We start from the raw sequence: 27,278 nt of genomic DNA on the forward strand, positions 1-27,278 counted from the left end.
GCGCCTCTTCTCTACAGATTAAGGCGCAGGCTGTGTGGGGGGGGTAAGACTGTCTCTTTAAGACCTTACAGTAAGCAGATGCAAGGACTTTGGCAATCAATGGAAACAGTGATTTCATCTGCTTTGTATCCTGGCTGCGACGCTCCATTCTTGTACAATACCTGGCTTTGGTATGGGGACAAAAATGTTTTCTGGCAACGAGCTCATAAAACTATATAAAGCAGACAAAGAAACAACGAGAAATTATAACCTTTCCAAAGCAACAGCAACGTTTGTATCATCAAAAATAAACAAAAAGAAGCATCGAGTTTTATGTTTAAATGATTTGAGTTTGGGTTTCTGAATCTCTGTTTGATTTGATTGCCTCACGTCTGTTCCACGCACTCCATATAGCAAATCTGTTCATGTATTAGAAACATGCCATTGTATGCCTGCCACGGCAGTGACCATCTTGACATCCTGTTTGCGTGATTTCTATGATTATTCCTCCCCATTCGCTAACTAGACACACGTCTTTGGCGGACCAGCGTAAGGATTTCTGATCCGAGAAACGATATGCTAGCTTAGTCACTATTTGCCGTTGGCAATCTACTCATTGTAGACCAACAAGCACAAGCTATATCTACTGTAATAAACCAATTTGGCTGTGAAGCTGACACTTCCCCTTTATGTCCTCTTACTTTGTTTACCTTTACCACTTCTGCTGTAAGGATATTCTGCCAATCCACCACCCACTCAGTGATTCAGGTCTCAGACCTGCTTGTTCGGGCTGCGTCTGCTCTTCTTAGTGTTTCTCCTTCGTTTAGCCCCTTTATGATTTTGAATGTTTTTCTGTCCCGTCTCTTTTGTGCGGCAGAGACTTGGATGCGGTTTTTGTATTCCGCCTCCCCCGCCATGTTTAATATATGTGTATAATATACTCCTGCCAGCCCGCAGCAGCAGCTGCCCATGACCTAATATTATAATAAGCTTAATGCCGGGGAGACGGGGTAACTCCGCAGGCCTGTGTCACTGACACGCCATTGTGCATTGTTCACAAAGAATGATCTTTCCCTTCCCAATTTGTTTTTAACCAAGAGCATTAAGAAAACAAACTGCAGCTCCTGCCAAGTCGGCTCTCGTACTAAGACAGCCGAGGTCCGCGGCTATTCACGGCTTTCTCCCACACAATGTATTTAGTATAATTGCTATGAAAAGGCCGCCTGTTCTTACCGAGATGCTGTGCGCTAAATGAGGAGTTGGCTGACTTCTGGACGTTATTGTGGGAAAAGTGTCGCTATGTTAGATTGTGGGCTTGTATCTGCGCCGCAGGCCCGCGATGACACAAATTAGAAAAATATTCAGTTTTCCGCGTCTTAAGAATGAACGCAAATAGTCTGGCCGGGTACCCCTGAGCCGTTGGTAGTAGGAGCTGGTGCTGCGAGGCTAGACGTTGCCATAAGTGCTTCTCCGTGAACAGGTTGGGGTTTTCACTGTCCCGCAAATAAAGAAAGAAGAGACATTGTAAAGATGATCCCCTACCATGCATGTTTCGCCTTGGAACGCTTGAGTCTTTAGTGAGAAGACCCTTGACAGCTTTCAGACGTTGCTGCGTGTTCTGTTGAACCAAAGTCTTCCACCAAAACCCTTTTGGACGGGTGCACCTAAGCCGGGACAATACATGGTAACAGAGTTATAATTTACACGCTTGGCAGTCGGATTTCTTTGGCAGACACCCAAGGGGACCTTTAGTGATTTGACCTTTGGTTATGGAATCTCAGCCATCACATTGTTTGCTCAGCTGTCTGTGGTTCTAACACAAGGCTGGGTCATTCTCTCCAAGCAACAAGCAAATGGAGACACATCGATGACTGTCCTGGGGACTTGCTTGTAGAAAATGTATCTGTCATTCAATATCAATAAAACAAAGTTTCAGTTTTCAAGTATAGTTCGTGAAATACGCTTTCAACCTGTTATCGAAATGCTCGGTGGACTTCCGTTCTCGGTACGATCACATGGTGTAACCTCATGGGACTGATTCATTAGCCGATCATCGGGACCTGCAATAATCGTGTCGGACATGTTACTTCGTCATAGGTAACATGAACTAGAACATGTGAAATATGCATGTAGAAAACCGTAATTTGTAAAAAAAAAATAATAATAAATAAATAATAATAATAATAATAAAATAAAAATATTAATTCTTAATCAAATTAATCCAGTTTTCGTGTCTCTTGTATCTCTTTGGGGATAATCTTCATAGACAGAATCGCATGAATCCAGTTAGAATGTTGCCTTTGATTTCCCACTTGCCTACTAGTACCTGATTACATTAATTTTGTCCCTGTATATTGTTCTAGGACTAGGTAATTTCAGCATAGTAACCATTATTAGTCTTTTTTGCCCCAATCGCTCATGAGGAACTAAATAAAGAAGCTGAAAAAATTCTTATTTAAAAAATTAAGCATCTCCAGTGATGTGCGTTTTAAAAATGTGAAAATATTTCTTTATTGGAACACGCAGATTTTTATTTATTTTTTAGTATTTTTTTACTCTCTATTAAAGCGGCTTTCAATTTTCTTCAGCAAAGAAGGAAAGATGTAAGTGCCTAATAATTTGTATGTAAAAAGATTGACTCCTCCAGAATTATTTTATTAAATGTTTGCAACAGCAGAGGAGAGAAACCATATGTTATGCTACGGTCCTGTCATATCATGTAATCTCGAGCAGCAGTGTTTTTGTCAGAAATAATAAAATTTCTATCATTTTCCACCAGCGTTTCCTAGAGCGCTGATAATTATAGCAAGTAGAGTGAAGACTAAGACAGCTAAATGTTTTTTTTGTTCTTGCCTTCTCGCTCAAATACCCATAATGGCCTTTTTAATACTTATTTCAAAATCTGTGTGAGAAGAGTGCTGTGAAAGAGATTGTGAAAAACAGTTTTAATACAGGGGAAAACTTTATTCCGCCCCCATCTTATTTGCGTGGCTACGTGGGCCCTAAACACATCGGCAGAGCACATTTCTAACTTTTTGATGTTCTTTCTCGTGTCGCAGTCCAAATCTGGATTGTTCCTCCAAAATCTGTGGCATTTGTGGGATAGCCTTTGATTTTCTGACGCTTGTAATTTTGAATTATGGTCTGTCCAGGCTCCGGATTTCTTCCACGAGCCCCGTGTCCTGTACGGTTTAATCACAGACCGATGCCACATCCTTTGTGACTTGGCTTCAGATGGACCACGTCTGCGAGACTTATTTCACAACTGTGATTTTGCAACATTTCGCACGGGATATGGCTGCTCTCCAGCTGTTTTTTGAGCATTTGGCATTAATAATCATAGTAAAATATACGTAATGCCCAGCATTCCTCTGATAAACCGGATCTGCCCGTGTCCATAAAATGTTATCGGTAGGCATTAGGTTCCTTTGGCCACCCAGATACAACTTATGGTTCTATGGTGAATTCACAGCACCTATCCCGGATCCCATAACTTTTGTATCTTCCAAAAGACTATCCTCGCGCCCAAAGAACAGTTATGGACGATGCCCACGATCGTTATTTTTAACATTAGTTGCCCGCAGTAGTGGTCATTATAATTGATAAAGTGACCTCCGTAATTGCCCCTAGTTTGTAACTCATGTCCTTAGCACACAGGATCAGATTTTTTTTCCCGATACTTTATGCCATTTTACTTTAAAGTAATGTGCTGTTTCAAAAACAAAGGCCACCCATATGGATCCCACCTGTACCTTTTGATGTTGAAAAGCCCTGGGGAGAAAAAAAAAACTCGACACCTGGCTGACAGTCCCGGGGCACACAGATCAAAAACCCAACATTTTAGACGAACACGTGTGTGAGAGCGAGAGCCCTGGTTTAATAATCGCAAGGTGCCAAGGAGCAGATGGACGCTGGTGCTGCGGCGCTCAACCTGTTTGGTGTCCCAGTCAACCTTTTGTTTTGCATTTTAACATCGAGTTTCCACCAGCTTTACAAATGATTAACGTTATTGTTGCAAAGGTTGGTGTTAAAACACACTGTTTATGACAAAGGATGTCTGTCTGGAATACGTGCTGTTGGCTGCCACTCAGTTATGAGAGTTGGACGCCAGTTGGCTGGAGTGGCCCTATTTAACAATGTGTCTGAGTGTCACTCGGACCGGAGTTTGAGTGGAGCGATATTTCAGCCTCGTTTTGTAGGTACAGTGAACCGGTGAAATAAATGAAGCTGTGTGGAAATCACTTGAGTTAATTATGCATCAGAGCGGAACGATGTCGCGCAAACGCATCTTTTAGAAGCACGAGAGGGTATTCATCTTGTGACTTGGAGGTTTCCTGCAGCTCCTTAGGCCCTCAGATGCCTCTTAAACTACCAAGATTTGATTAAAAAAAGGCAAAGAAAAGAACAACGCGGAAAATGTGTAGCTTAAAAATGATTACATCATAATGCGGCTCTTGAGACCTCTATGAGATTTGACTCCGAGGCGGCTGAAGTGGTCCTCGGCTCTGTCACCGGGTTAACGGCTAATTGCCACATATTCCGCTCATCGCCTGCGCTTTGTAAAGCAATGTTTGGAGTAGCGCCTGGTATCAATATGTTTTAATTAAGCTATATTGATGACTTTAATCTTTTACCTGTCATGGATATACATGCAGACATGGATTAGGGATATGTTTCACTTGCGTTCGGCTCCCTTTTCTTCCCCCATACAGCAAGCTGCATATTCCTCTGCTGGAATAGATGAGTTATACCCCTGCCCCGGTTATGTGGAGCAGGTCGGCAGCACCAGAGGGCAATTTCATGAGCCCATAGATAAAAGAAACAGGTTTCAATCTTTATTTAAAAAAAAATCCTTTAACAGGACCCCTTATAGGACTTGCTTGTTTTTTTTTTTGTTTTTTTTAAATTCGTAATTAAATGCATTCTTCTTCACTTTTCATTAAATTGTTATAAATGTTTATAGCTTTTAATAAATATGCAGCAACATTTAAAGTTATGAAGTTCTGAGACTGTTGCTATGGAAACTGCAGATGCAGACATAAGAGATGCATCCTTCACAAGTCTGCGCTCGGGTGGCGTCTGCGGCATGATTATTGGGGATTCCGTCACGCTATACGGCCATATATTGCTTAGGCCGCCATTACGTCAAAGTACCCCAGGTTCAGCTTACCGAGGAGCTGAATCAGTGGGACCGCTCTGCTTTTTAAAGCCTTCTCTGGACCCCATTATTGAGGCGTCTGTGTGTCAGGAGGGCTCCTCAACCCTAAGACTTGGTCAGAACCTGCAAATCTACATAGGAAAAAAACCACACAAAATAAAAAGCATAGAAGGCATACAAATTCAGATTCCCGGGTTTCTACTAATAGTACGTAAAAGTACGCAAAGTAAAGCAAATAGAAAAAAAATACCTAAGGTGTAAATATCGTGGATTCTGTCACGCTGTCCTTAATCAAATATCTGAGGGGCATTGGAAATGCGTAATTCATATAGCTCTCCATTATGAGGCTTTTTGTTATATTTTGCTATTCTTATTTATTCTATTTCATTTACATAATGATGTTCTGCGTTCGTTAAAATAGATTCCCAGAACAATTTCCCCAAATTCCGATCCCCGCTTGGGCTCTGGGCTATTGGCGAGTATCCGACGATACATCGAGCTACGTTTCCCCCGTGCGTTACTCTTCAGATGTTGTGACATTAGGTTGGACCTTCGAGAAGCTTCTCTAACAAGTCCCCTGTGATTGTGCCAAAGAAACTTGTTTATCATGATTGCTTACAAGATATAAATATGCACAAGCGTTAAATCTTCATGCCAGCGCCTGATTGCTAAACGTACAGAAGAGAACATTTAAAATATTTTTCACAAAAAAGAAATGAAGCCTATATTTAGCTTTAAAAAAAAAAAAAAAAATCGCCAGCAACCTTTACTACCCAGCATTTTAATGAGTTCTGTTCCTCCTGCGCAAAATACATTAATTGACCCAAACGGTTCTTGCATCACATGCAAATTACAAAAATTAATAATAGTGCGTTATTTTCCTCCTCCTAATTCTGATTTCTAATCTCTTCTGCAAACAATCATTCTTTAGACTTCCCAGCAAGAAACCCGGAGGACGTTTGCAGAATAATAGGTGAAGAAAATGTTAACCTCAGCAGAATTCAGTGTTTGAGCGTTCAGGGGGAGTAGGGTTTTGGGGTAGGGGGGCAGCGTAATTGTTGAACTCATTAGTTTGAATTATGAATATTTTTGAGTTCTCTCAGATATTTTTCTCTTAGAAACGGCCTCCCCCGTTCTTCTGTTCATAAAGAATGCGGGAAATGCAGTAAACTTCAGCTAGACGGATGTTCTAGTCGCCCTGAACAAGTGTTTTGCGGCCCCCCCCCCCCCCAGAAACCCAACTTTAAGGAAGGTAACCGCTAACTGTGAACGTGAGAACCTTTCACGAGGGTCAAAGGTATTATTCAGTGTCCTTTTATTTTTAATTATAGTTGGTTATACTATCGGTCAGGATAACAAGAAAAACAAGAACATGGAAAACAAGAACATTTCTTGCTGTAACACAAGGGTTTTCCAATGATCAATTAACCTTTTATACTTAGACCTGGATTAGCAAACACAGTGTGCCATTGGAACACAGGCGTGATGGGAGTGATAAAGGGCCATTGGAACACAGGAGTGATGGGAGTGATAAAGGGCCATTGGAACACAGGAGTGATGGGAGTGATAATGGGCCATTGGAACACAGGAGTAATGGGAGTGATAATGGGCCATTGGAACACTGGAGTGATGGGAGTGATAAAGGGCCATTGGAACACAGGAGTGATGTGGAAAAACTAGACTTAATTACTAAACATCCCGAAAGTACCAAATCCAGATTTCAATCCACAGGACAGAAGAACCGCATTGCATCCCCTCCTATACTCCAGATTCTTATCAGTTCCCATTGCTTCACACCAGCAGGTTCCTGTTAATGGAGGTATCGCTCTGAATGCAGCCCGGCAGTATGTGGGATGAGACCTGGGTGGGTACATGGATTTGTAAATTAAAAACCAGTGCGTAGACTCCCCACATTCTCTCCCACCGGTGTAGCCGCTAGTCCCGGGTACTCTGCACCTGCGCAAATACTGAGAACTGCTGGCTGCTTCCTTAGTGAAATCATTAAAGGGGCAAAATCTGTTTGCCAAGGTAAGGATATTTTTCCTTTTTCGTGATCTCTATAAAATGTCATTTATGGGGATAAAATACTATTACACACAATGTATTGCTTTGTCACAGTCGCTAACATGGACAGATAAGGGGATTCAGGTGGGGAACTCCATGGTAGCTTCGGCAAGTGTACAGGACTCCAATAGCAAATGTAGAAGGTATCCAGCGATTGTAGCAAGTAATATAATGCATGTAAATGTATTTCATGGAACGTGTATGCTTCTTATTTAAATATATATAAATATATATATATATTTTTTTATATATATATCACAGAAACACACCAAGTAACTCGGGTTTTGCCCATCAGTGCTACCCTTACCAATTGTTTTGTAACGCCTGTTCTTAGGACCACTTGGTTCCCACTGTTAGTGATGGGCTGCTAAAGGGTTAATACGTAAAGAGACTGGCGGTCATCTCGTTTAGAAAGTTTCAGGGAAGGCATATACGATTTTAATGGATCAACAAGTTCCTTTTTAAATGACCCGACTGTAACATTTAGTAACGTTTTCACAAGCAGCTGCAGGTTTTGCTCCGGAAGGGAAAGTATTCCTGGACAAGTCTGTGCAGAAGCCGGGGATTCCTGCTGTATGAGCGGTTGGAGCGGCGGCGGTCCGTAATCCGTGTCATGTCCTGTTTACCTACGCATTGCTTTTATTTTCCTGTTTGCGGATCAGACCCAGGAGTAACCGTTTTCATTCTGCCATGACGTGACGTTCAGCGTGTGAAGACTCAGTTTAATCCAATACTTTGTTTAAAAACGTTACGCGAAGCAATAATTCTGGAAAAGGCACTATTGTCTTGTGCCGTGGCTGTGAAGGAGAGTTCAGGGACTTCATGGCTACCTGCGCCTACATGCCTTCATTGGCTTCAGCTTTCTGATAAAGCGTTTAGTGAAGAGACCCCCATTATGTTGTTTCAGAAAAGTTTTGAGTTGCACGTCACAGAAAGCTTTGCCTTAAATGTTATTTTCTCTTTGTAACTAGGAGAGCCCGAATCCCAAAGCATCCAAACCAGCAAATACTGAATTTCGCCTGTCATAAGCTTGGGAAAAGAAATCCGTTTCTATGCGTATTTTCTTTCCGTACCCTGAATTTTTGATGACTATCATTATTATAACTATTATTACTAGTCTCATTATTATAGTACTAACAATAGTAATTATTTTATTTATTACTATTATTATTATTATCTTATTAATTACTATTATTATATGTAGGGTATAAAGCGGTTCTGGGGGATATCCTTGTATCAGCCTAGATCAATCATGAATTGGTCAATACTGGGGTGATTTTGGATACAAAGGGATATGTAAAACCCATAGTGCCGGGTGCCCCGAGGGCTGGAATTTTGAAGTCTTTGGGGGAGAATACGGGCTTCTTCATAGGCACTTTCTACTTCAAATAACGGACGTGCCTAAACTGTATGCACTCCCTTGGGGCATTTACAGTCCTAACAGGGATGAGCGGAGTCCTATGAAATATACATGCGGATAGCTCTGCGTTCCGGCGTTTGCTTTATGGCAGCTGTTCGGATGTCTCCTTCCATTCTTCACATACCTGCCTCGAGCTCCCTGAGGTTTCACAATTTGTTACGTGTGAAATCTAAAGGTTAAGCTGAGATTCCACGTTTCTGGTTTGTATCATTAGAGTAGAAATGTTCTTTTGTAACTGGAGACCGTGAAGAATGTAATATTAAAGTGCTTTATGAATTTACATGAAACAACTTCCTTTATAAAAATCCAATGTATTGATTAGTCTCGGATCTGGTTTTGTTGGTGCCATATAAAAAAGATAATAAAGGGAGGGCTGCTCCTACTTCAGTAATAAAGTAGCAATCACAGTTCCTATAAACATGCTCATATGTAACGTGTTTTTGTTGCAGCTCGGGACATGCACCCGCTAACTTGGGGGGCGAGCTGATTTTTTACCCCCTCGCGTAAATGATAGAATTTGGCAAGCCAGCCATGGGATTCTCATCTATTTTGTTCGTATTTTAGGAGCTGCAGTTCGAACGGCTCACCAGAGAGCTCGAGGTGGAGAGACAAATCGTGGCCAATCAGCTAGAAAGATGCCGGCTCGGAGCGGAGTCGCCGAGCATCGCCAGCGTCAGGTGCGTTAACAGCGGAGTTTGTTCAGCTGCGAAATGGCCAAATCAGTAAAGCGTCCGCTGTGTGGAATAACTTGGAGGGTTTTCAAGCAAATGCAGCCATTTCATCTGAAAGCACTTAAAGGGTTGGGTTTACTTTGTGAAGGTTTGAAAGAGTCGGTCTGTTTGGCACAGTGTCTGGTTCCTCATGTCTTGGCTGAACAGGATTCTTTGTATGATAAGTTCATTGGTGTCTTTAGATGTCATCCAAGTAATTCACAGATCAAACGTGCTTAGCGCTGCGCTCTGTCTGCATAAGGGAGCCCAGAGAGTCTGTTGTGAAAGAGCTCCAGCCTTTGTAGCACGGTGGAAGGATTTAGGGTGAAGAGGATGGGTTCCATCTCTGTAAATGTCCCAGGGCTGGACTCATCAGTCCCAGTTCCAAGTAAGCAAAGCACTTTGACCAATATACCCACACTGGCTTTATGCAAGACTATTTGTGGCACTCCTGCTGTGACCCATGGACAGGCTGAGCCACTGATATTTTTAGCTGAGAACACCAAAAACAGGTGCTTTAAAGTAACCCTCACTCCATGAGGATTCGTCTTGAGGAGGAGGAACCTGGATGGACTACCAGGCTAGCATGACAGCTCCGAAGACAGAATGCCATCGTGCTTCATTCTAAACCCATTCATGGGGTCAATGAAAATGAATGTTCTCTCCTAATAACCGCTTGTGTGAATTCTACCTATGGGTAAGTGAACCGTTACTTAGGGAAGTATAGCAGCCTGCCTCACTGATCCTCCAGAAAAGAAACCGAGGGTTACTGTCCCTTTAAAAGTCTATTGCTTTGTCTTTCGTCATACGCTTTAAATGTTTTCTAACTTCCCGCATGCTTTGGAACATATGATTTATCATGTGGTTTCAGGGTTACGGATAGTTCGTGGTGTAACCGTGTCAGCCGACAGTCGTTGCCCTCAAACAATCGATCGTAGAACTTTAGATTAGCTTTCTTATCCAGCGAATATTCCTCCGTACTCAACATTAAATGGATTAGGTGCCATCCGTATGGCCGCTCTGACAGTATGTGGTTATATGTAGGCAAGGAATTGTTGTGAAAAAACATGAATTATGATATTAAAAGGACAGTCTGCATTTTTTTTTTTAAATATTTGCATTTTTTTTATCAAACTTTCTAAGGTAGGAACGCCCCTTTTTGGCTAGATAAAGTGACGAAAAAAATGGCACATAAGGTGAGCGACAGCGCATTTGATTTTTCACCTGCTTCTAGGGTAACTTTTGCTGGAGCAACGACATGGTAAAAACGGCTATGACCTCACCGCATGTAATGCCTTGATATATTGCATGCACGGTGATGTCACGAGCGGTCGCGTGACATAAAAACTACAGAAACAGCGTTTCCTCCACAGGAGCTTCCCTCGAATTTTGAGGAGGCGCAAAGCTTTTCATCCATCTCTATTAACAGGCAGGTTTCTTCACCCCCTAGGAAGCAGTCTGCATGCTCCCAAGAGCCGCCTGGATGTAGAATAAATATATTTCAATATGTGCAATTTATGAGATAGCAGTCTGATCAGCTATGGGGAGTAAATGTGCAATTTATCATGATTTATTCTGCTCTATCTCAAAATTATTCACTGTCAGTGTAATATATTATTTTTAAAACATGTGCAACAGCGCCCAAAAGCAAGCAGACCTGTTCTAATAATGTTCATTATTTTTGACTTTCTTGAAAGTTTCATATTTTTCTGTGTAAAAATCCGTGCCGCGTGCAGAAGCCGATCAAGCATACAGTAGCCAAAGCCGTAGCTGTATAGTTCTAGAGAAAGCCGTGTCTTTAAGTTATTTTTATATTCTTATTATTATTATTATTATTACGCCGCTGACTAGTGTCTAGAAGGCATTTCTGATTACATCTCCTCATTACCATGCTGATCACAAACCCTCCTGCCACAACTCAATTTCTTCCAGGATGTGTAAAAGCCTGAACCGTAATGGTCCACATCAGCTGGAATTAAAAATGCAAATCGTAATCTCCTGCTGGACGGCCTTTTGCTTAAGGTGTTTGCTTGAGTCACTAACTTTTTATTAAAACAGGATTTCGGCTAACTGAAGCATGCGATTACTACTGTATCAAAGAAGAAGCGTTGGTTCTAAATCTTTGCGGTCTTTAACACGGTGTTGCTTGAACTGAGTTCTGCTGGTAACATCTTGCATATTAAGTTGCCCCGAGGGCCAGCCTTTGGTTTCAACCCCGTTCTTGAAGGCTGTCAAACATTTTCTAGTCTGTCTGATTAGCATGTAAGCCACTAATTAATGCTGCGCGTCACCATATCTGGTAACAGATTTGCCCCGCTTCTCCTGGGTATGGTAGTCCTTTTGGTCTCTGGAACGGTCCTTTTGGTCTTCTCCACTACGTCAGATGCCGCCACTTCAGAGTTCCGCTTTTTGCCCCGTCGGCATGTGACCTTAAAAACCCCACACCACCCCGTCCCTTGCCCTGTCACAGATCTGACCGTTGGGGCAGCATACCTGGAAAGTTCCTGGGTACGTGCCGCGCCATAATCAGCAGCCGCACCTTTCCAAAAGCCTGTTGTCTGTTCCTTGAGGTTTCACCGAATGCACCAATCTATGCTTCCTACCATTTCTCATTATATTTTACAATAAAGGGGGCATTTTCCAGGCAGCATGCCCCACTGGCTGCAATGCAGTTTGAGAAGCCCTACTCTAAGCCAATATATTGAAGGTGCTGTTCCACTCACACATAACACATCTTACTTTCTCTCTCTTTTACATTAAACACCTTTTATTCCCCTGAAGGCTTTGCTCATCTAATAATATAAACTTTTAAGATGCCTTTTTTTGCTTTTTGTGCCAGCAACCTACCAGTTCCTGCTTTTGTGACAATTATGTGTTTTTGCAAACAATACAAACGCAGCAAAATCTTAAAGTTGTTTTTCCTACTAAGAATGATACGTTTAGCTCTAAAAGTTCAGCAGAGTCAGTGGAACAGCACCTTTACCTTTATATTGCGGACATACCTGCGCCACCCTACTAAAGACCTTCAGACCATTAAACTTTGCGCTGGATGCCGAGCAGGTACTATCGGTGGATATCGAGCTGTTTCACTTATTTCATACCAAGATATTCATGTGAAAATGTGTGCATAATGTAATCCCTCGTAGTCTGTCATTTATAATGCACATTGTTACCAATACAGCTAATTAGCACTGCCTTGTGAAAAAAAAGTATAGTCTTCGCAGCATTGGTGCTTCCACGCAATATAATCATGTAAACAGAATTAAAAAGAGAAATACTGCTCATCCGACGTGCTATGGAAACATGCAGCTTGCTAACGAGTATTTTCCTTTTCTCGGTTTAATAACTGAGTTGGGGACGGGCAGGGAACGTGATAGCATCCAGTGATTTATTAGATAAGACTTTAGGGCAAGATGGAAAAGGGGTACCTGTAATTTTGGGCCACAAGCAGCAAATGAATGCCCCAAAATAGGGTGGCCAAGTTCCCAAATGCTTGGCAATAATCAACAGAGCGTTCAGAATCCTTATGCTTTAACACATCCCGCATAAAAGAGTCACTAAACCCTGCTGGAAAGTCCACTTAACCACATAAACCAGCCACTGCTTAATCGTCGTCTGCCTCTGTATTGAGTACTTTTTAACTATATGTATATATACGTTACCCAAAAAACAGTATTCACCATAATTAATTGCCACAGTTTTATAATTGTTCGCTATATCTAGAACATTCGGCCCGCTCATCGCAGGTTAGTTCCACTCCGTTATCCATAATGCAGCAAATTTGAATGTCCGTTCCTGCTTTGCTCCACCGGGCACAAAACAGAGCAATATATCGCGAAATTGATTTAAATTTAACCGGCTTGTATTCTGCTTCTTTTCCGGCAGTTCGGCTTCATTCATTTTTACGGTTTAGAAACGTCAGACTGTGTATCTAGATTATGTATTATACACGATTTGGTTTATCAATGTATGTTTGTACATAATGGAGAGTTAACCCAAAAATACTATTAAATCGTGGTAGACCTGGCTGGGGGGGGGGGGCAAAGTGATCCAAATGAATAGAGGTTTTTCCTGGTAGGGTCATCAGCTGAACAAATCAGACCAGGCACTCGCCAAAAGCAAGTATTTTATTATAAAAATGTTATTGGCACCAATGGAGGCAAAATGGAGGACTGCTCATGGCTTTGTTCCTTGTCTGCTCTCCCATATACCCCGCCTATTTTTATATACCCCGCGTATTTTTATATACCCCCTGCTTGTTTTTTCCCTATTCACTATAAGCCATGTCTGGCCTACATAGCTTTTTTTTTTTTTTCTCTTTAAAAATTGTGGCGGAGTCTGCTGGAACCGAGAATATGGATGCCGGAGCAGAGTTCTGTCTACTGATTTACATACTTGCGCTGTGGTGCCTCACGCTGTTACTTTGTTGCAGATGTAAGTTAGGCTACAACCAACGCAAAATTATTCCGAGACACAAGCTGCATATCGCCATACCTGAGAACTTCCCAGGGTCGGCTGCCCGGAGCTCTACCTCTTCTGAGGGAGTGGGTGGGAAGAAAGGGGAGTTATCCCCAGACGGCTTTAAGCAGGCAGGGAGTTGGAGGGGAAGTGGGCGGGGACTGGGCGTGGCCAAACACTGCTATGCTGCTTGGAGAACAAGGAAACTGACCCAGAGACCCAGGGAAGTTGGGCTTAACCCTGAGACTCCGTGCCAAACCCGGAGAGTTCCCAGGTGTATATCAGTTATGCAAGAAGACGTCGTGCTTAACACATCCCCAACGCAACTCATCAACTAACTCACATTCTAGCGGGAGATAATGCCGCCTTTCTCAGTTCTGCGTGTAAATATGAATTTAACAATTTTAAGCCATTTGCACATTTCAGGAATCAATTTTAGCTCTTCGTATCCACTTTAAATGTATTATGGGCTGAACATCTGTATAATTTCCTTCTGAAAGATACAAAGCTGTCTGCGTAACACGTGGAAATTTCCTTTAACTGCCTTGCTGTATGTGTGATTACGTTGTTTATTCTCAGTCGACCGTGAAAATGCGTGGTTACTATCTAAATTATTTTGTTTTTAATGTTTTCTGTTGTGAATTCTATAATAGAAAACTTTCTCAGCACATCTTGACAGGATACTTTTTTCCTCCTTTACATTTTGATGTTAATGTTGGCAAATAACTTATCTAAGTGTAGTTTTTTTTTTTTTCTTTATTAGGGAAAAATGTACGATTCAACAAAATGGAAAAAATCTGCATGAAAATAATTTCTTTATAAAGGCTCGTCATTACTATGTTGCATGAGTATAATTGGGTTTAATCTTTTAATTAGAATAGGATCAAGGCAAAGGCTCAAATACATCGGAGGAATAAAATTATTCAAAACTGACAATATTTGGGAGATGTGGCACGGCGGGATAAACAGCATGGGAGATATTCCACAAACTAAACTAAAAATGTTTTCATCTTTATTAATTTCATAAAGGCAGAAGGCATTCCTGGAGTCTCCAGGTGAAGTGCTGCTTCCCCAGGTCTTCGGGTCAGTCTCACCTTTCTTTAGACAGTGGAGTGGCATTTGATCACACCCACTTCCTGTCCACTTACCCTCCTACTTCCTGTCCACTTAATATTGCCTGGATAGCCCCATCCCTATGCTTGGCTAGCCATACATGTCTAGTCCTACCCCTTCTCAAAGCCACCAGAAGAGGGAGTGCTCCGTGCAGCCTACTCTGGGAAGTTCGCAGGTTCTAAATGTGGAACAATCACCATGGAAACCAGTGGGATATTTGTTCCAATTACTCCACGTTTCTCTCTATGGGTATAGTATATAAGAGGATCCGATACAATACGCAAATTGAGTTTAGTTTTGCATGCCAGATTTGGCAGTTTCCACTTTGTCATTAATGGATTTTTTAACAGCAAATCATGGTTTTAGGTGGCTGGGTTAATAGTACTTCTTTTGATCGTGGAACCAGTCTGGTCAGTTTATCACACTGCAGTGTTTGCGGGAGGCAATACCAGCATTAAGATTGAGGGAAATACAGAATAAGGAAGGAAAATGTTCTTTTTCCACGCTATAGATTAGCACCGACGATTATTAGGATTACAGTCAGGGACGTTCCATGACTTTACGAATGTGAGACTGTACAGGAGCAAGCGAGGTGCGAAGACTTAATGACTCCAGGACATAACATCACCAGGTAGAAGAAGTGATGTCACTTTGTGGAGGGCATATCTTTTCACCTGTACATTGTGCTAGCCTATTGTCTAGGTGTTGTATGGGTGAAGAGTTTCTCTTTTATTATCTCTATGCTGGGGTAGGGGTAAAAACTCCAAATGTGACTGCCGGGTGTGCTGCACACGTAACCACAATCCTCTCTGCTATGTCACACAATGCCAACCACCAGGAACCTTCATCAGCATCATTCAGGGAAATGTAACTTTTGATGTAAGTGTTTGCTTGCGATTTCTCTAGCTCAGGTGTGCAGTGGTTCTGGCTCCTTGAAACACATACTGTGCTTATCTTCTTTGTACTTATGTCTAGAATACACACAAACCTGACTAATGAGGTGAACGGTTTGCTTGATTACAACAAAATTAATAACTATTGCAAGATCTGTTTTTATTGGGTTTTCCAGAAGGGATAACACTGTTTTGTGGCCAGATGCCCGGGGAAAGAGGAAAGTCACCCGGAGTTCCCGAGAAGCCACGCTTAATATGGAGCCTCCAGGTCAACCCTGGAGAGTGACCAGACATGCATTTGATCAAAGTAAATATACAAAGTAAAGGTTAAACTATAACATGAATAGATTTACAAAAACATCTGGCTTTCTGTAAATCGTTATGACGAACACTTAAAAGTTCCATCTCCAAATCCTGCAGTTTTAATCACTTTCTAGGCATTGCCATATATTGTAATTTATGTTGTCCGGTTACATGGTTCTAATTTATGTATTTTTAACTATTTAATTTTGTTCTCTGAAACAGATGTGTTTTTATCTAGTTTGCTGCCAATAATCTGCAGGAATAACCTAATCCTGGGTCCACAACTCCAGTCCTCAAGGGCCATAAACAGACCACCGTTATTTGGATATCCCGGCTTGATCAAACAGCTCTATTAAAAATGAATTAAGCTACTTGTACAGACGGGATACACAGAATTCCTGGCATGCTAGTGGCCCCCGAGGACTTTTGTGCAGCCCTCATCCCACAGGGGTAAATGTTATCCTGCCTCTGATTGGCTTTCCTGAATACCTATGCTATAATGACTAGATCGTCATATGATTAGGTGGCGCAAGTGACTGAACGTGAAGGAGCTGAGACTAAGCACTTTATATTAACCCTCATAGGGATATCGCTCTGAGCTTGTATGGCTTCCATTTTTTTTTTTTTTACGATAGACGCTGGGATTGTAGACCAGATGTGTTTCACTTGTTCCCTGCTTACAAACTATTATTTCTGTGATCTGCCTCTGGGTTTTGTTGGTCCCCTGGGCACGTACATAGCATGTGTTATCAGGGTTTGCAGCAGAACCTTTAGTAAACAGAAAATGGTTTGATTAAAGCACCATCTGGACCTGCATGTTCTGCCTAAGAATTGTGTTAATGGAAATGTCACGGTGTTAGCATCTTTGTTTCCGTAACGAGGAGGCAGTAATCGGGATTAGGCCACGTTCTGTAGAATTGCTGTAGAATTCCCCGGACAGATTTTTGAGGTTTAGATTTATTTTTATAAAGCTATACTTTTAATACATTTTTTTTTTTTTTTAATGCAGAAGTACCAATAGTAGTTTTTAAGATTTTTGCTTTAAGCCTGAAGCACTAGGTAAGTAATCCCCAAAGAGCTACAGACTGACCATGATGTCTGTATATCCGTGCTGGACACGTGAGTAATTTAATGACTTCCAACCATTTTTATTGAGTTGCCTTTTCAGAGGCTGGGATATCTGAAGGTCCCGGCATGTTGGTAGCCCTCGGGGCCTGGATTTTGGCCCTTTGTGCATAGATCTTAGTTCAGTGATAGAGGTGGGCCTATGATGTCACACATTTTCAAAAAATGATGAGTAAAAGCTACATGATGCCCAGAGAGGAAGAAGAGAATTTCTATCGGCAGTTATGTCACAATACACTTAATGTTTGAGGAAATACTCATCGATTGTGTTGTGGTATCGGCGCACCTGGGAACTCTCCTGGTTTGACCTGGAGTCTCTGGGTGAAGTGCCGGTTCTCAGGGTCTCAGTGACCCCTCTCTTTTTCCATTCAGTGGAAGCAGTGTTTAGCAACATCTACTCCTCACCCACATTCCCTTCTACCCCACAGAGGGCTAACTCTGCCTAAATGTCTAGTTAGCCCCACACCGTGGGCATGAATGAGCAAGTATTACGTCTCCACGCTAGTTTTGCAGTTGACGGGGTTCCTGTGGTCAAAATCATGCAATTACTTGAAGAAAACACTCTACTCGAGGGTGCGAGCAATAACTGCTGGGAGAGGAAAAAGCTCCACACCTTGTTTGCCGACTGGTTACGAAGTGCACCAGGCTTACCGTGATAGGTTAAAGTTACAAGGGTTAAATTTACACAAAAGGCTATGTGTGGGGAGGGGATCCTGGCCGTAAAGCCTTGAGTGCACCTTAAATGACACCGTGTTTCAAGGCTTTAGACATGTTCAGGCGTCCTCATACGTTATAAAGCAATGATTAACTGATTCCTTCCTGTCGTTTATCCAGGATCTTGTAGCAGACAATGTTTGTTTCTTCTCCCAAAAATAGATGTACTTTACTGTCTGTTCATGTAATGTTTACCTTGATCACAGCTCGCTTCAAAATCGCTTATATATGTCTACTGCGTTAGCAAGTTACACTCAGTTCTTAGGAGGCTATAATATACCATTAACCAGACCTGTTTGATAAAGCGCTATCACATGCCGCAACGCTGTACTATGGGAAGACAAGACAACAATTTGAAACCAGATAGCACCATCCTATTCCATGGAGTTGTACAATGAGAAAATCTGCTGTATTAAACCGGATCCTCCAGCATAGTTTTTAATGTTTCTTATTTGCATTTCCTTATTCAAAGGGCTTTAAAAGTCCATGTTTTGGTTAATTGCAAAAAAAACCAAAAACATTTTGCAGTTTGGGCCAATTACAGCGTATGTTACAGAACGCCGTATATTGACCTGCGATGCAGAATTGTACTTTTGATTACAAAACAAGCAACTTGCATCAATCTGTTATCTAATTTTATTTTATAAGTGGGAATTCAGTCAATGCTTAAAAGCTGAACCCGTTGTAAATCCACATGGCGCTGCTTTTTATACTGATATTTAGGATAAAGCACAGCTAAGCGATTTTGCCACATGACAGATGCAAGAGGCAATCTTTTATCGGTAAATTAGGTTGCCTCCCCTCCGTGCCCCCTGCAAGGAAGAAAACACAAGTGGAAATAAAATCAATTTTCTTTTTCCCCTTTCGCTCTTCTCCTCTCGAGCAGAAGTTCATACAAGGAAAGCTTTTCAGCGCATATTACAGTACGATTCAAGCGCTCTTTCTCTGAATCAGTGGCGTCTCCAGGTTTCATATTTAGGGGGGGCACATGGGGGGCCAGGGACCAAAGTAGGGGGGCCAATTATAAAACGGTACATATACACTATATATATATATATATATATATATATATATATATATATATATATATATATATATATATATATATACACACACACACACGTTAGACGTGCATTTTTAACTACATAATATGCACTTATCTCTTTGAAGTAAAGACTGTGATTAAAAGATGATTTCAAAATAACAGCTAAAGTGACAGTTATTTTTCATTATTTAATATTAGCCCCTGCTTCAGCACCGAAGGTTTAGATCAAATAATCAACACATGGAAACAGCACTCCAGGTATTGATCAACTGAATAAGACATGCAAATCCTATATTTGCAGGTAAACATTAATAATGTATGGAAATATAGCCGATACAGATGAACAGAATGACACAAAACCCAGCTTTGCAGATATAAATCAATTGGAAATTACATATAAACTCTGCATTAAAGGTATAGATAAACCCCCCTAAATTACAGGCATAGATCACTGGTCACACACCCCAAAGCCAGCCCTGGTGTCCACACTGCCCATATAGAACCTGACCAGCACCTAAGTTACACATTATGTCAACTTTGTCCCCAAACAGCTGAACGTACGCCGTTTTTGTCCCATAAAGACCTCTCCCTCCCAATCTATCCTATCTACCCCCTCTCCCTCCCAATCTATCCTATCTACCACATCTCCCTCCCTATCTACCACATCTGCCTCTCTATCTACCACATCTGCCTCCCAATCTATCCTATATACCCCCCTCTCCCTCCCAATCTATCCTATGTACCCCCCTCTCCCTCCCAATCTATCCTATCTACCCCCTCTCCCTCCCAATCAATCCTATCTACCCCCTCTCCCTCCCAATCAATCCTAACTATCCCCTCTCCCTCCCAATGTATCCCATCCACCCCCATCTCCCTCCCAATCTACCCCCTCTCCCTCCCAATCTATCCTTATCTACCCCTTCTCACTTCCTATCTACCTCTTCTCTCTAACCCCCTCCTAACTTTCTAACCCCCCCTTTGAAGTTCACTTACCTTGGGCTTGTCCAGCGGTGAGATCGCGAGGTCTCTGTATCCCTGGTTCTGCCGGCTTCACTGCTGGGCGCCGGATATGACGACATATACCGGCGCTCGGCTTGAAATGCCGGCACTGCGAACCAGGAAGAGGCCTCGCGGTCGCGGAGAAGAGTGAGAGGCGCCGAACGGTTGCTGAGAACTTATTCCTCAGCAACCGCTCGGCGCCTCTCACTCTCTCCTCCGGGTCTATTAAAAAAAAAAAAAAAAAAGCCGGCGTTTCAATTGGGGGGGCACACCGGGGGGCACAACATGATGTAGGGGGGGCCATGGCCCCCTCTGGCCCCCCCCTGCCGACGCCACTGCTCTGAATAGAATGATTATGATAACCAAATAGAACGTTATAAGTGGCATAAAACAATAAAAGGCAGTAAAACTACACCTTTATTACTATTTATTTTATATGGCGCCATCATATTCTGTAGCGCTGTATAATGGGTAGACAAGACATAACAAGTAGTGTATAACAGAACAATTTTACTTACAGAAACAGATGAGGAGGGCTATTACTAAATACAAAAAAATATATTCCTCCACGACACAGGAAAAAAAAAGAACAATGGAGCAGTGGTCACGGGTTTCTTTTATTTTTGTCCTGTGTCATGGGGGAATATATTTAAAATTTTTGTATTTAATGATAAAGGTGTTGTGTAGTATTGTGTGCTTGGCGGACCCGCCGCGCTGTTGTGTAGTATTGTGTGCTTGGCGGACCCGCCGCGCTGTTGTGTAGTATTGTGTGCTTGGCGGACCCGCCGCGCTGTTGTGTAGTATTGTATGCTTGGCGGACCCGCCGCGCTGTTGTGTAGTATTGTGTGCTTGGCGGACCCGCCGCGCTGTTGTGTAGTATTGTGTGCTTGGCGGACCCGCCGCGCTGTTGTGTAGTATTGTGTGCTTGGCGGACCCGCCGCGCTGTTGTGTAGTATTGTGTGCTTGGCAGACCCGCTGCGCTGTTGTGTAGTATTGTATTGTGTGCTTGGCTAATGTGTAATCTGCTCGAGGAAGTAACCTAGCCACCGGAATTTTTATAGGCAGATTAGAAATGTTAAACTCCCCCACCCAAAATTTACCAGGCTGCGAGGTTTAATAGCGCCCTGCAATGTTGTTTCAACATCTACAATTCAAGATGTAATCAACCCCCCCTGTCAAAAGATACATTATGAGGCTATTTTATATATATTTTTATTTTACATTTTTTCTACGTTTTATTTTCACTACTCAAAATATAAAACCATGGAGTACAAATATCTTACATTATGTTTTATGTGTATAATTCCTCCCACGTCCCTCTTAAAATTCCTGTAAATTAACTGCAATGCAAAAAGTTGTTTTTTTTCTTTTCATCTTTATTCTGCCACTGACACTTTTTTTTTTTTTTCTTTCCTTTACAGCTCCACTGAAAAGTCATTTCCCTGGAGATCTGCAGGTATGAGCTTTCAAATGCACAATGTCTGGACATGCTTTGGTTTTCTTTTATGATACGGAGTAAAACATCGGGGCTCAGCACGACAATAATGGTTTCTGCAGTACTTTTATGCCTGCGGAATTTAACAACAAAATGAATGGAGAAAAAAAAATCTATTTCATGATCTATAAGAAATCTCCTTAAAGTTATAATTACGGTTTATTAATAGTAACTCTGATCACTGGATTTGTGAGTATTTTAGCTACTATTTGGTGGTATGCGCCCATATATCATTTAGAAGCATACCAAAAAATTTGTATTCAGTCTGATTCCTGGCTGGTGAAATGTTAAAGTGCGGATTTGCTCACAGCAGCGACGGCCTCATTTGATTCACCGTGTGGCTCTATTATTATATAATTATCTGAGAGTATAGTTTTTAAATCTAAAAATTTGGTGCCCTGATATATATAATATATATATATATCTTTTGTAACTTGGCGTCGCATTAAATGATTTATAAAAGTGTCATGGATGCATTTTATAGTTGATGCAATTTCTTCTTTGCATTGTGCTTAGGAGGCTGTTAGCTACGGTATAAGTGAAAAGATAATGTGAATCCTAAGTGCTTAAGCGGTAGATTATATACCGGCAAGCAGGCATGGGGTGTATTGTACTCCCTGGTGTTTTTAAAAGCATCACACAATCATTATATTTGTTTTATACATTTACTGTCGGCTTCGGCAGCGCAGTGCATGGATCTTCCTTTTTGCAGGGACTGGCCATGTAGTGTCACCGCTCTGACAGCCGGACATACTCTGTAACAGTCCTGTAATTCCAGCGGCATTAGTGTAGGTTAAAGTATTAAACGTTACCTAATGTTACCGTATCATTTTCATCGTAAGCCCCGATAATTCTGAGTAGCCTGCCATCTCTTGTGCTGCTGCTGCTTACTGTGTAATAATGTGTTAAGTTAGAATTAATGAGCTTCTTTAGCGGCAGCCTGATCTTTAACCTCAATATAAAACCTGAAGCTGTTCATTTTCTCAGAGAGGTTTTTCATTTTTATTATCATCACGTTAAACGGATTTAACTTCACCGCCACGGCCTTTTGTACACAATGGAAATATATTTCCAATAAGTACTCTGCTGTTAAACTGTCCGTTCATTAGTACAAAGGCCTGGATGATGGTCTCCGGTGGCTTTCCTGTGTTTGCAACATCTAAATGTTTTCAATTAATAAGTGTTAGCTTAACAGCGGGCTTCTTCTCGAAGTTTGTTCTAGGCTAGGGCTCTAATTGTTGCTATTGTAAGCTGTAAGACTACATTTCCCACAATGCCTAGCACCAATGCAGCAATCTTTCTTTTTTTTCCCCCTGAAAAAAACCACGCTGTTCCTGCTTTTCTACCCTAGGTCCAACAGTTAGGGCTAGATTTCCCTTAAGATAGGTTCAGTATGCGCCAAAACCCCCATTTTTATTTTACGGGAACCCTCGATGTGGCTTCATGGTACCTCTGCTCACCTGGCTAGTCTTTTAAGCACGTTCTGCCCATCTTTGCTTATTTTATGGCCATTTAACCTACAAAGCCACTTAAACAGCAATAAAAACAAAACAAAAAACAATGTTGGACTGCAGTATTTTTTCATGCACCTGCAATATAAAGACCAACTATGTAGGCCTGCGCCATGTCCCAGATTACTGCAAGGCGTTACATTGTACAGAATTATTTACCTTCACACACAGACTGTTGTCATGTATGCATATGGTTTATGGGCTAGGTGGCTTTTAATGCTTCATATTAATTGTATCATCTCTATATGTGAATGTTACTCACGTCCGTCACATTGGGCTCATTTAAATGTATGTAATTAGTGTATTTGTGCTGCTATTTCCAGCTCCCTGAGTGCTGATTATTCATATATTGATTGCCAGAATGAAGCTATGAAGTCATTTGATTGCAGTTTTCTCTGCCTGCCAGGTGGAGAGACCGCAGCGTTCTCACAAGACCGCATCTCAATGCCAGGCTTCTTCTTCCTTCTGAGTCTAAAAGTGTATCCAAACACTCGCACTTTCCCTGCTCAGCAAATGCTGCATAGGTGAAATAATAATAGACAGTATCATACAGTATCAAAGTATAGCATGGATACATTTATTAGGGTTATCAACAAGTAGCTCTCCAGCTGGAGCGGAAATATAACTCGAATTATTCCTAGCCACTCGCTGGCACACGTTTTCTGTAGGATGTTGAGCAAGCTCCGTGGGAGTTTGGCTCCCTGCTGCCTGTCCCAGTGCTAAAATCATTGATTTTGGTGCTTGGAGACGCCAGCCATAGACAATGAGACATACATAGCGCTCCTTTATAGAGAGCGATTAATGCTCGGCTGTACTGGCTTTACTTGCGTTACTGCATTTCATTATCCTGCACCTGCATTTTCAGCTGTAATATTGGCATGTATTCCAATACCCTACTGCCTCTTGGCTAGTGTCCATCCTCCGTTATAACCTTCCACATGTAGGTCCAAACCCCTGCCAGACTCTTAGGCAAGTTACAACAGCTGCATTCTCTTTCACTAATGCCTTACCACATACTCATTCATTTACATATGTTTTTTATTCATTTTAAAGAGCTTTAATATTCTGCTAGATAAAGTTGTAATATATTCATGTTTTTCTTTTACGATTGTCCTGGTGTCCTTGCATTAGTTTTATTAGGAAGAAGTCAAGTCTCGTCGTACTGCGTTGCTGTAAAAGATGCATTACCCGGATCTTAGCGTCTTTTTGTATAGAATTGTATGTAATATCTAAAACTCGTCTCTACCCATTGACCTCAATGCAACTTTCCTAAGATGCTTGGGAATAGATCATTCTTATGTTTTAACATATCCAGAAAATAATATAATAACGAAACCAACAAATTCCTTTCAGCGTGGTATTTCAGCATTTAAGTACTTGCAGTTAGCCTATTTTTTTTCTTAGACTCCCACCGTTCTACATTCAGCTCCTGAGCACAGCCGTCTGGTTTTGGCGAAATGCATCGGTTATTGTATTGGATGTTGTCTTTCTCCTGACCTCATCCCGTAGCAGTGCTGGGCACAAATTATTTTAGCAGTTGCAAGTAATATTTATTATCCATTTTGTGTTTCTGTAGACCTTTCTTTAGAAATAATTTTCTTCCCCTGAAGTGCTTCCTGATTTTTTTAGCAGGGTCTCTCCATAAGGTTATTCTACGCAGTCATCAGGACTGTATCAGCAACCCTAACACCTTCATCTGCCTAAAATATTTGCATAGCACTTCAAGCCATCAAGCAGCAGACCTAAAATTAAATCATCCGAATGGGTTCTTGGCATTCCGCAGAATGAGTTCATTTAAAGAAATGATCCAGCGGAGATCGTCGAGCCCCCATCAGTTATATTTTTTGAGCCTTCACAGCTTGCCTGTTTCCAATTTACAATCATTTCAGCAGCAATTCAACTTTCAGAATTTGAGTGATGTTTATAATCATCTTTCTGCATACACACTTCAAAGCATCTTTTGGCCCAACGCATAAGAAGAATTGTTGTAAAACATGCAAATCGTTGTCCTCAATTCACTTTTTTATTTTTTACTTTTCTTGAACATTGCTGATAATGTGTGTTGGATGAATTGTATATTTATCTCTTTCCCAAAGAAAAAAAAAAAACTATTAAATGGTACATGCTTATTTTTCTGTAGCATGGGGGAAGCAGTTGTTGTTTGTACCGTATCACTTCCTGTTGCAGCATCTGCTTGTACAGGAAGTGCTTTTATAAGCAAGAGTGCAGGAAATGTCTTTGTGTATGCTTAAAAAAAAAAAAAAAGAGGGCAGTAAAAAAACAATTGTAATATCAAGCGTATCCGAGTGCCGTGGATTTGACATGTTTTGGTTATGTTGAAGAGAGTATTTATCAGTCTCTGGTGACGTCACTGACGTGATAAAATATAGCTTATTCCACAGATTTGAAATGTTTCTAATAGGTATATCCTCGTTTCTATTGGTTTTAGTTACAGACAGATGATATATTTTATTCACAGATGTGCCAAGTGGAGGTCCAACCAAGCAGAGGCTGTCAGACTCAACAAATCCCAATCACTTCCTCATAAGATCTGAGCCAGAACCAGTTGCCATGTATTCCCCAGAGCAGACGTCGCTTCATGAAAGTGAGGGTCTGTCCTCTGTTTGCTTTCACTTACAACTTTAATAAAAAAAAAAAAAAAAACATTTTGTACGCTTTACTTCCCTCATCATAAAACTAATCTTCTTGTGGCTTTCTTGGGTCTTGTTAGGATCCCTCGGAAACTCGAGGAGTTCAACGCAGATGAATTCGTACTCTGACAGCGGATACCAAGAAGCAAGTAGTTTCCACAATCACACTGTAGGGAAGTCCGAAATAAGACAGCATCATTCCTTCATGGGACCCAATAGTAACCACGTGCTGAGGAGCTCGAGGGCAGAAGGACAAACCTTTGGTCAAGTAGGTTGCCTGTTCTGACCGCTCACTTTACACCTACGTGTAAATAGACCATTGCAGCAAGAGCGTTCTCTTTCTACATGGTCGGCGTAACACATACATGTTTCTATACCTATTGATTTGCCAAGCAAGGTGGACGTTCAGCATAGGTGTTCAGTATAGAACTGGGAACAATGTCTTCGTCTACACAAAATCAAAGACTACTCCTAGTAAAGGGTTCAAACCAAATACCAGGATAAAAGATAATGAGGTTCCATGAGCGTAAAAGCACGGGCATTGATGATTTAAGACACAAATACATGTCAATGTTACAACACTGTAACATGATCAAATACATATTCTACATTCCTTAGTATCTGTTGTGTTAAATCAATCTATTGTGATAAAAATAAAATGCCTAAGTCTTATTTTATGTTCGGGCCCTTAAGATCCCAGCACCACTCCCAGGAAGAGGTGGGACGGAGTCATTTTGTCAGGTTAATGCAGTAGTATATGTGTTATAAAATGCTTGTAAATGCTGTGTTATGACACATCTGTCTTTGACATGTCATAAGTTATAGTTAAGCGCCTATATTTACATGAAAACTTACAAAAAACGATTAGTCTGTCAGGATCGGAGAAAATAGGTTCATCAATCAAAGCAAAAGCCAGTTAGTGGTTTTAAGATACAGCTTGGCAAATGAACCGTGGGTAATGCGTCAAAACAGAATACTAGATGTGTACCCCTTATTGTAATTACTGTTTAATCTGTAGTTTAAATTATTAATGTATAATACATTTTTTAATGCAGCCGCAGAACAGTATGGCAGCTAACCGAGCTGTGAGGCGTGTCAGCTCTGTTCCATCCAGATCCCAGTCACCATCTTATGTCATTGGATCTGGAGTTTCTCCATCTAGAGGATCACTGAGAACTTCTCATGGAAGTGGGTATGGCTCCCCATCTGTTACAGACCCACGGCTGCTTCCCACTTCAACCTCGTACTCTTCTACTACATTGCCTTCTCAGAGAGCAGCTTCTCCGTACACCATGCGCAGGTCTACTTCACCAACATCGGTGAGAAGAATGGGTTCCATAGCTTCTCGACAAAACTCCAACCCAAGCAGCATGACTTCATCTTACCAAACCTTAGGAACCTCCGGCCGTGTTGGCTCACCTCTAAACTTATCTGATGGGCAAAACAGAATTAGTTCTTCCTCGCAACCGCCTATGAGCTCCACCTCTTCTCCAAAGCGGGCTGGCATGACAGCTGTTCCACAACATCTCGGGACATTACAGAGGAACTTGCATGACATTGACCCATACGGTCAGCAACCTTACGATGTTTATGAAAGAATGGTTCCACCCAGGCCTGACAGCCTCACAGGTCAGTACAAG

At 41.5% G+C, this 27,278-nt stretch overlaps 1 protein-coding gene across 3 annotated transcripts in view; it reads left to right on the top strand.

Annotated features, from left to right (window-relative positions):
* Window positions 1-27,278, top strand: part of LOC149272683 (plakophilin-4-like) — a 54,328-nt gene that overhangs the window by 991 nt on the left and 26,059 nt on the right. For 2 of the 3 annotated variants that reach the window (XM_089506813.1, XM_089506814.1), the window contains exons 2-6: window positions 9,186-9,298; window positions 21,403-21,437; window positions 25,467-25,598; window positions 25,719-25,906; window positions 26,694-27,267. In XM_089506813.1, the coding sequence (XP_089362939.1) occupies window positions 9,186-9,298; window positions 21,403-21,437; window positions 25,467-25,598; window positions 25,719-25,906; window positions 26,694-27,267 (1,042 nt within the window). The remainder of the gene's footprint in view (window positions 1-9,185; window positions 9,299-21,402; window positions 21,438-25,466; window positions 25,599-25,718; window positions 25,907-26,693; window positions 27,268-27,278) is intronic. The other variant, XM_089506815.1, reaches the window with a different exon arrangement.

Source organism: Sceloporus occidentalis, unplaced genomic scaffold, assembly GCF_023333645.1.
Source record: "Sceloporus occidentalis isolate IW3139 unplaced genomic scaffold, rSceOcc1.0.p SCAF_425, whole genome shotgun sequence".
Classification (NCBI taxonomy): domain Eukaryota; kingdom Metazoa; phylum Chordata; class Lepidosauria; order Squamata; family Phrynosomatidae; genus Sceloporus; species Sceloporus occidentalis.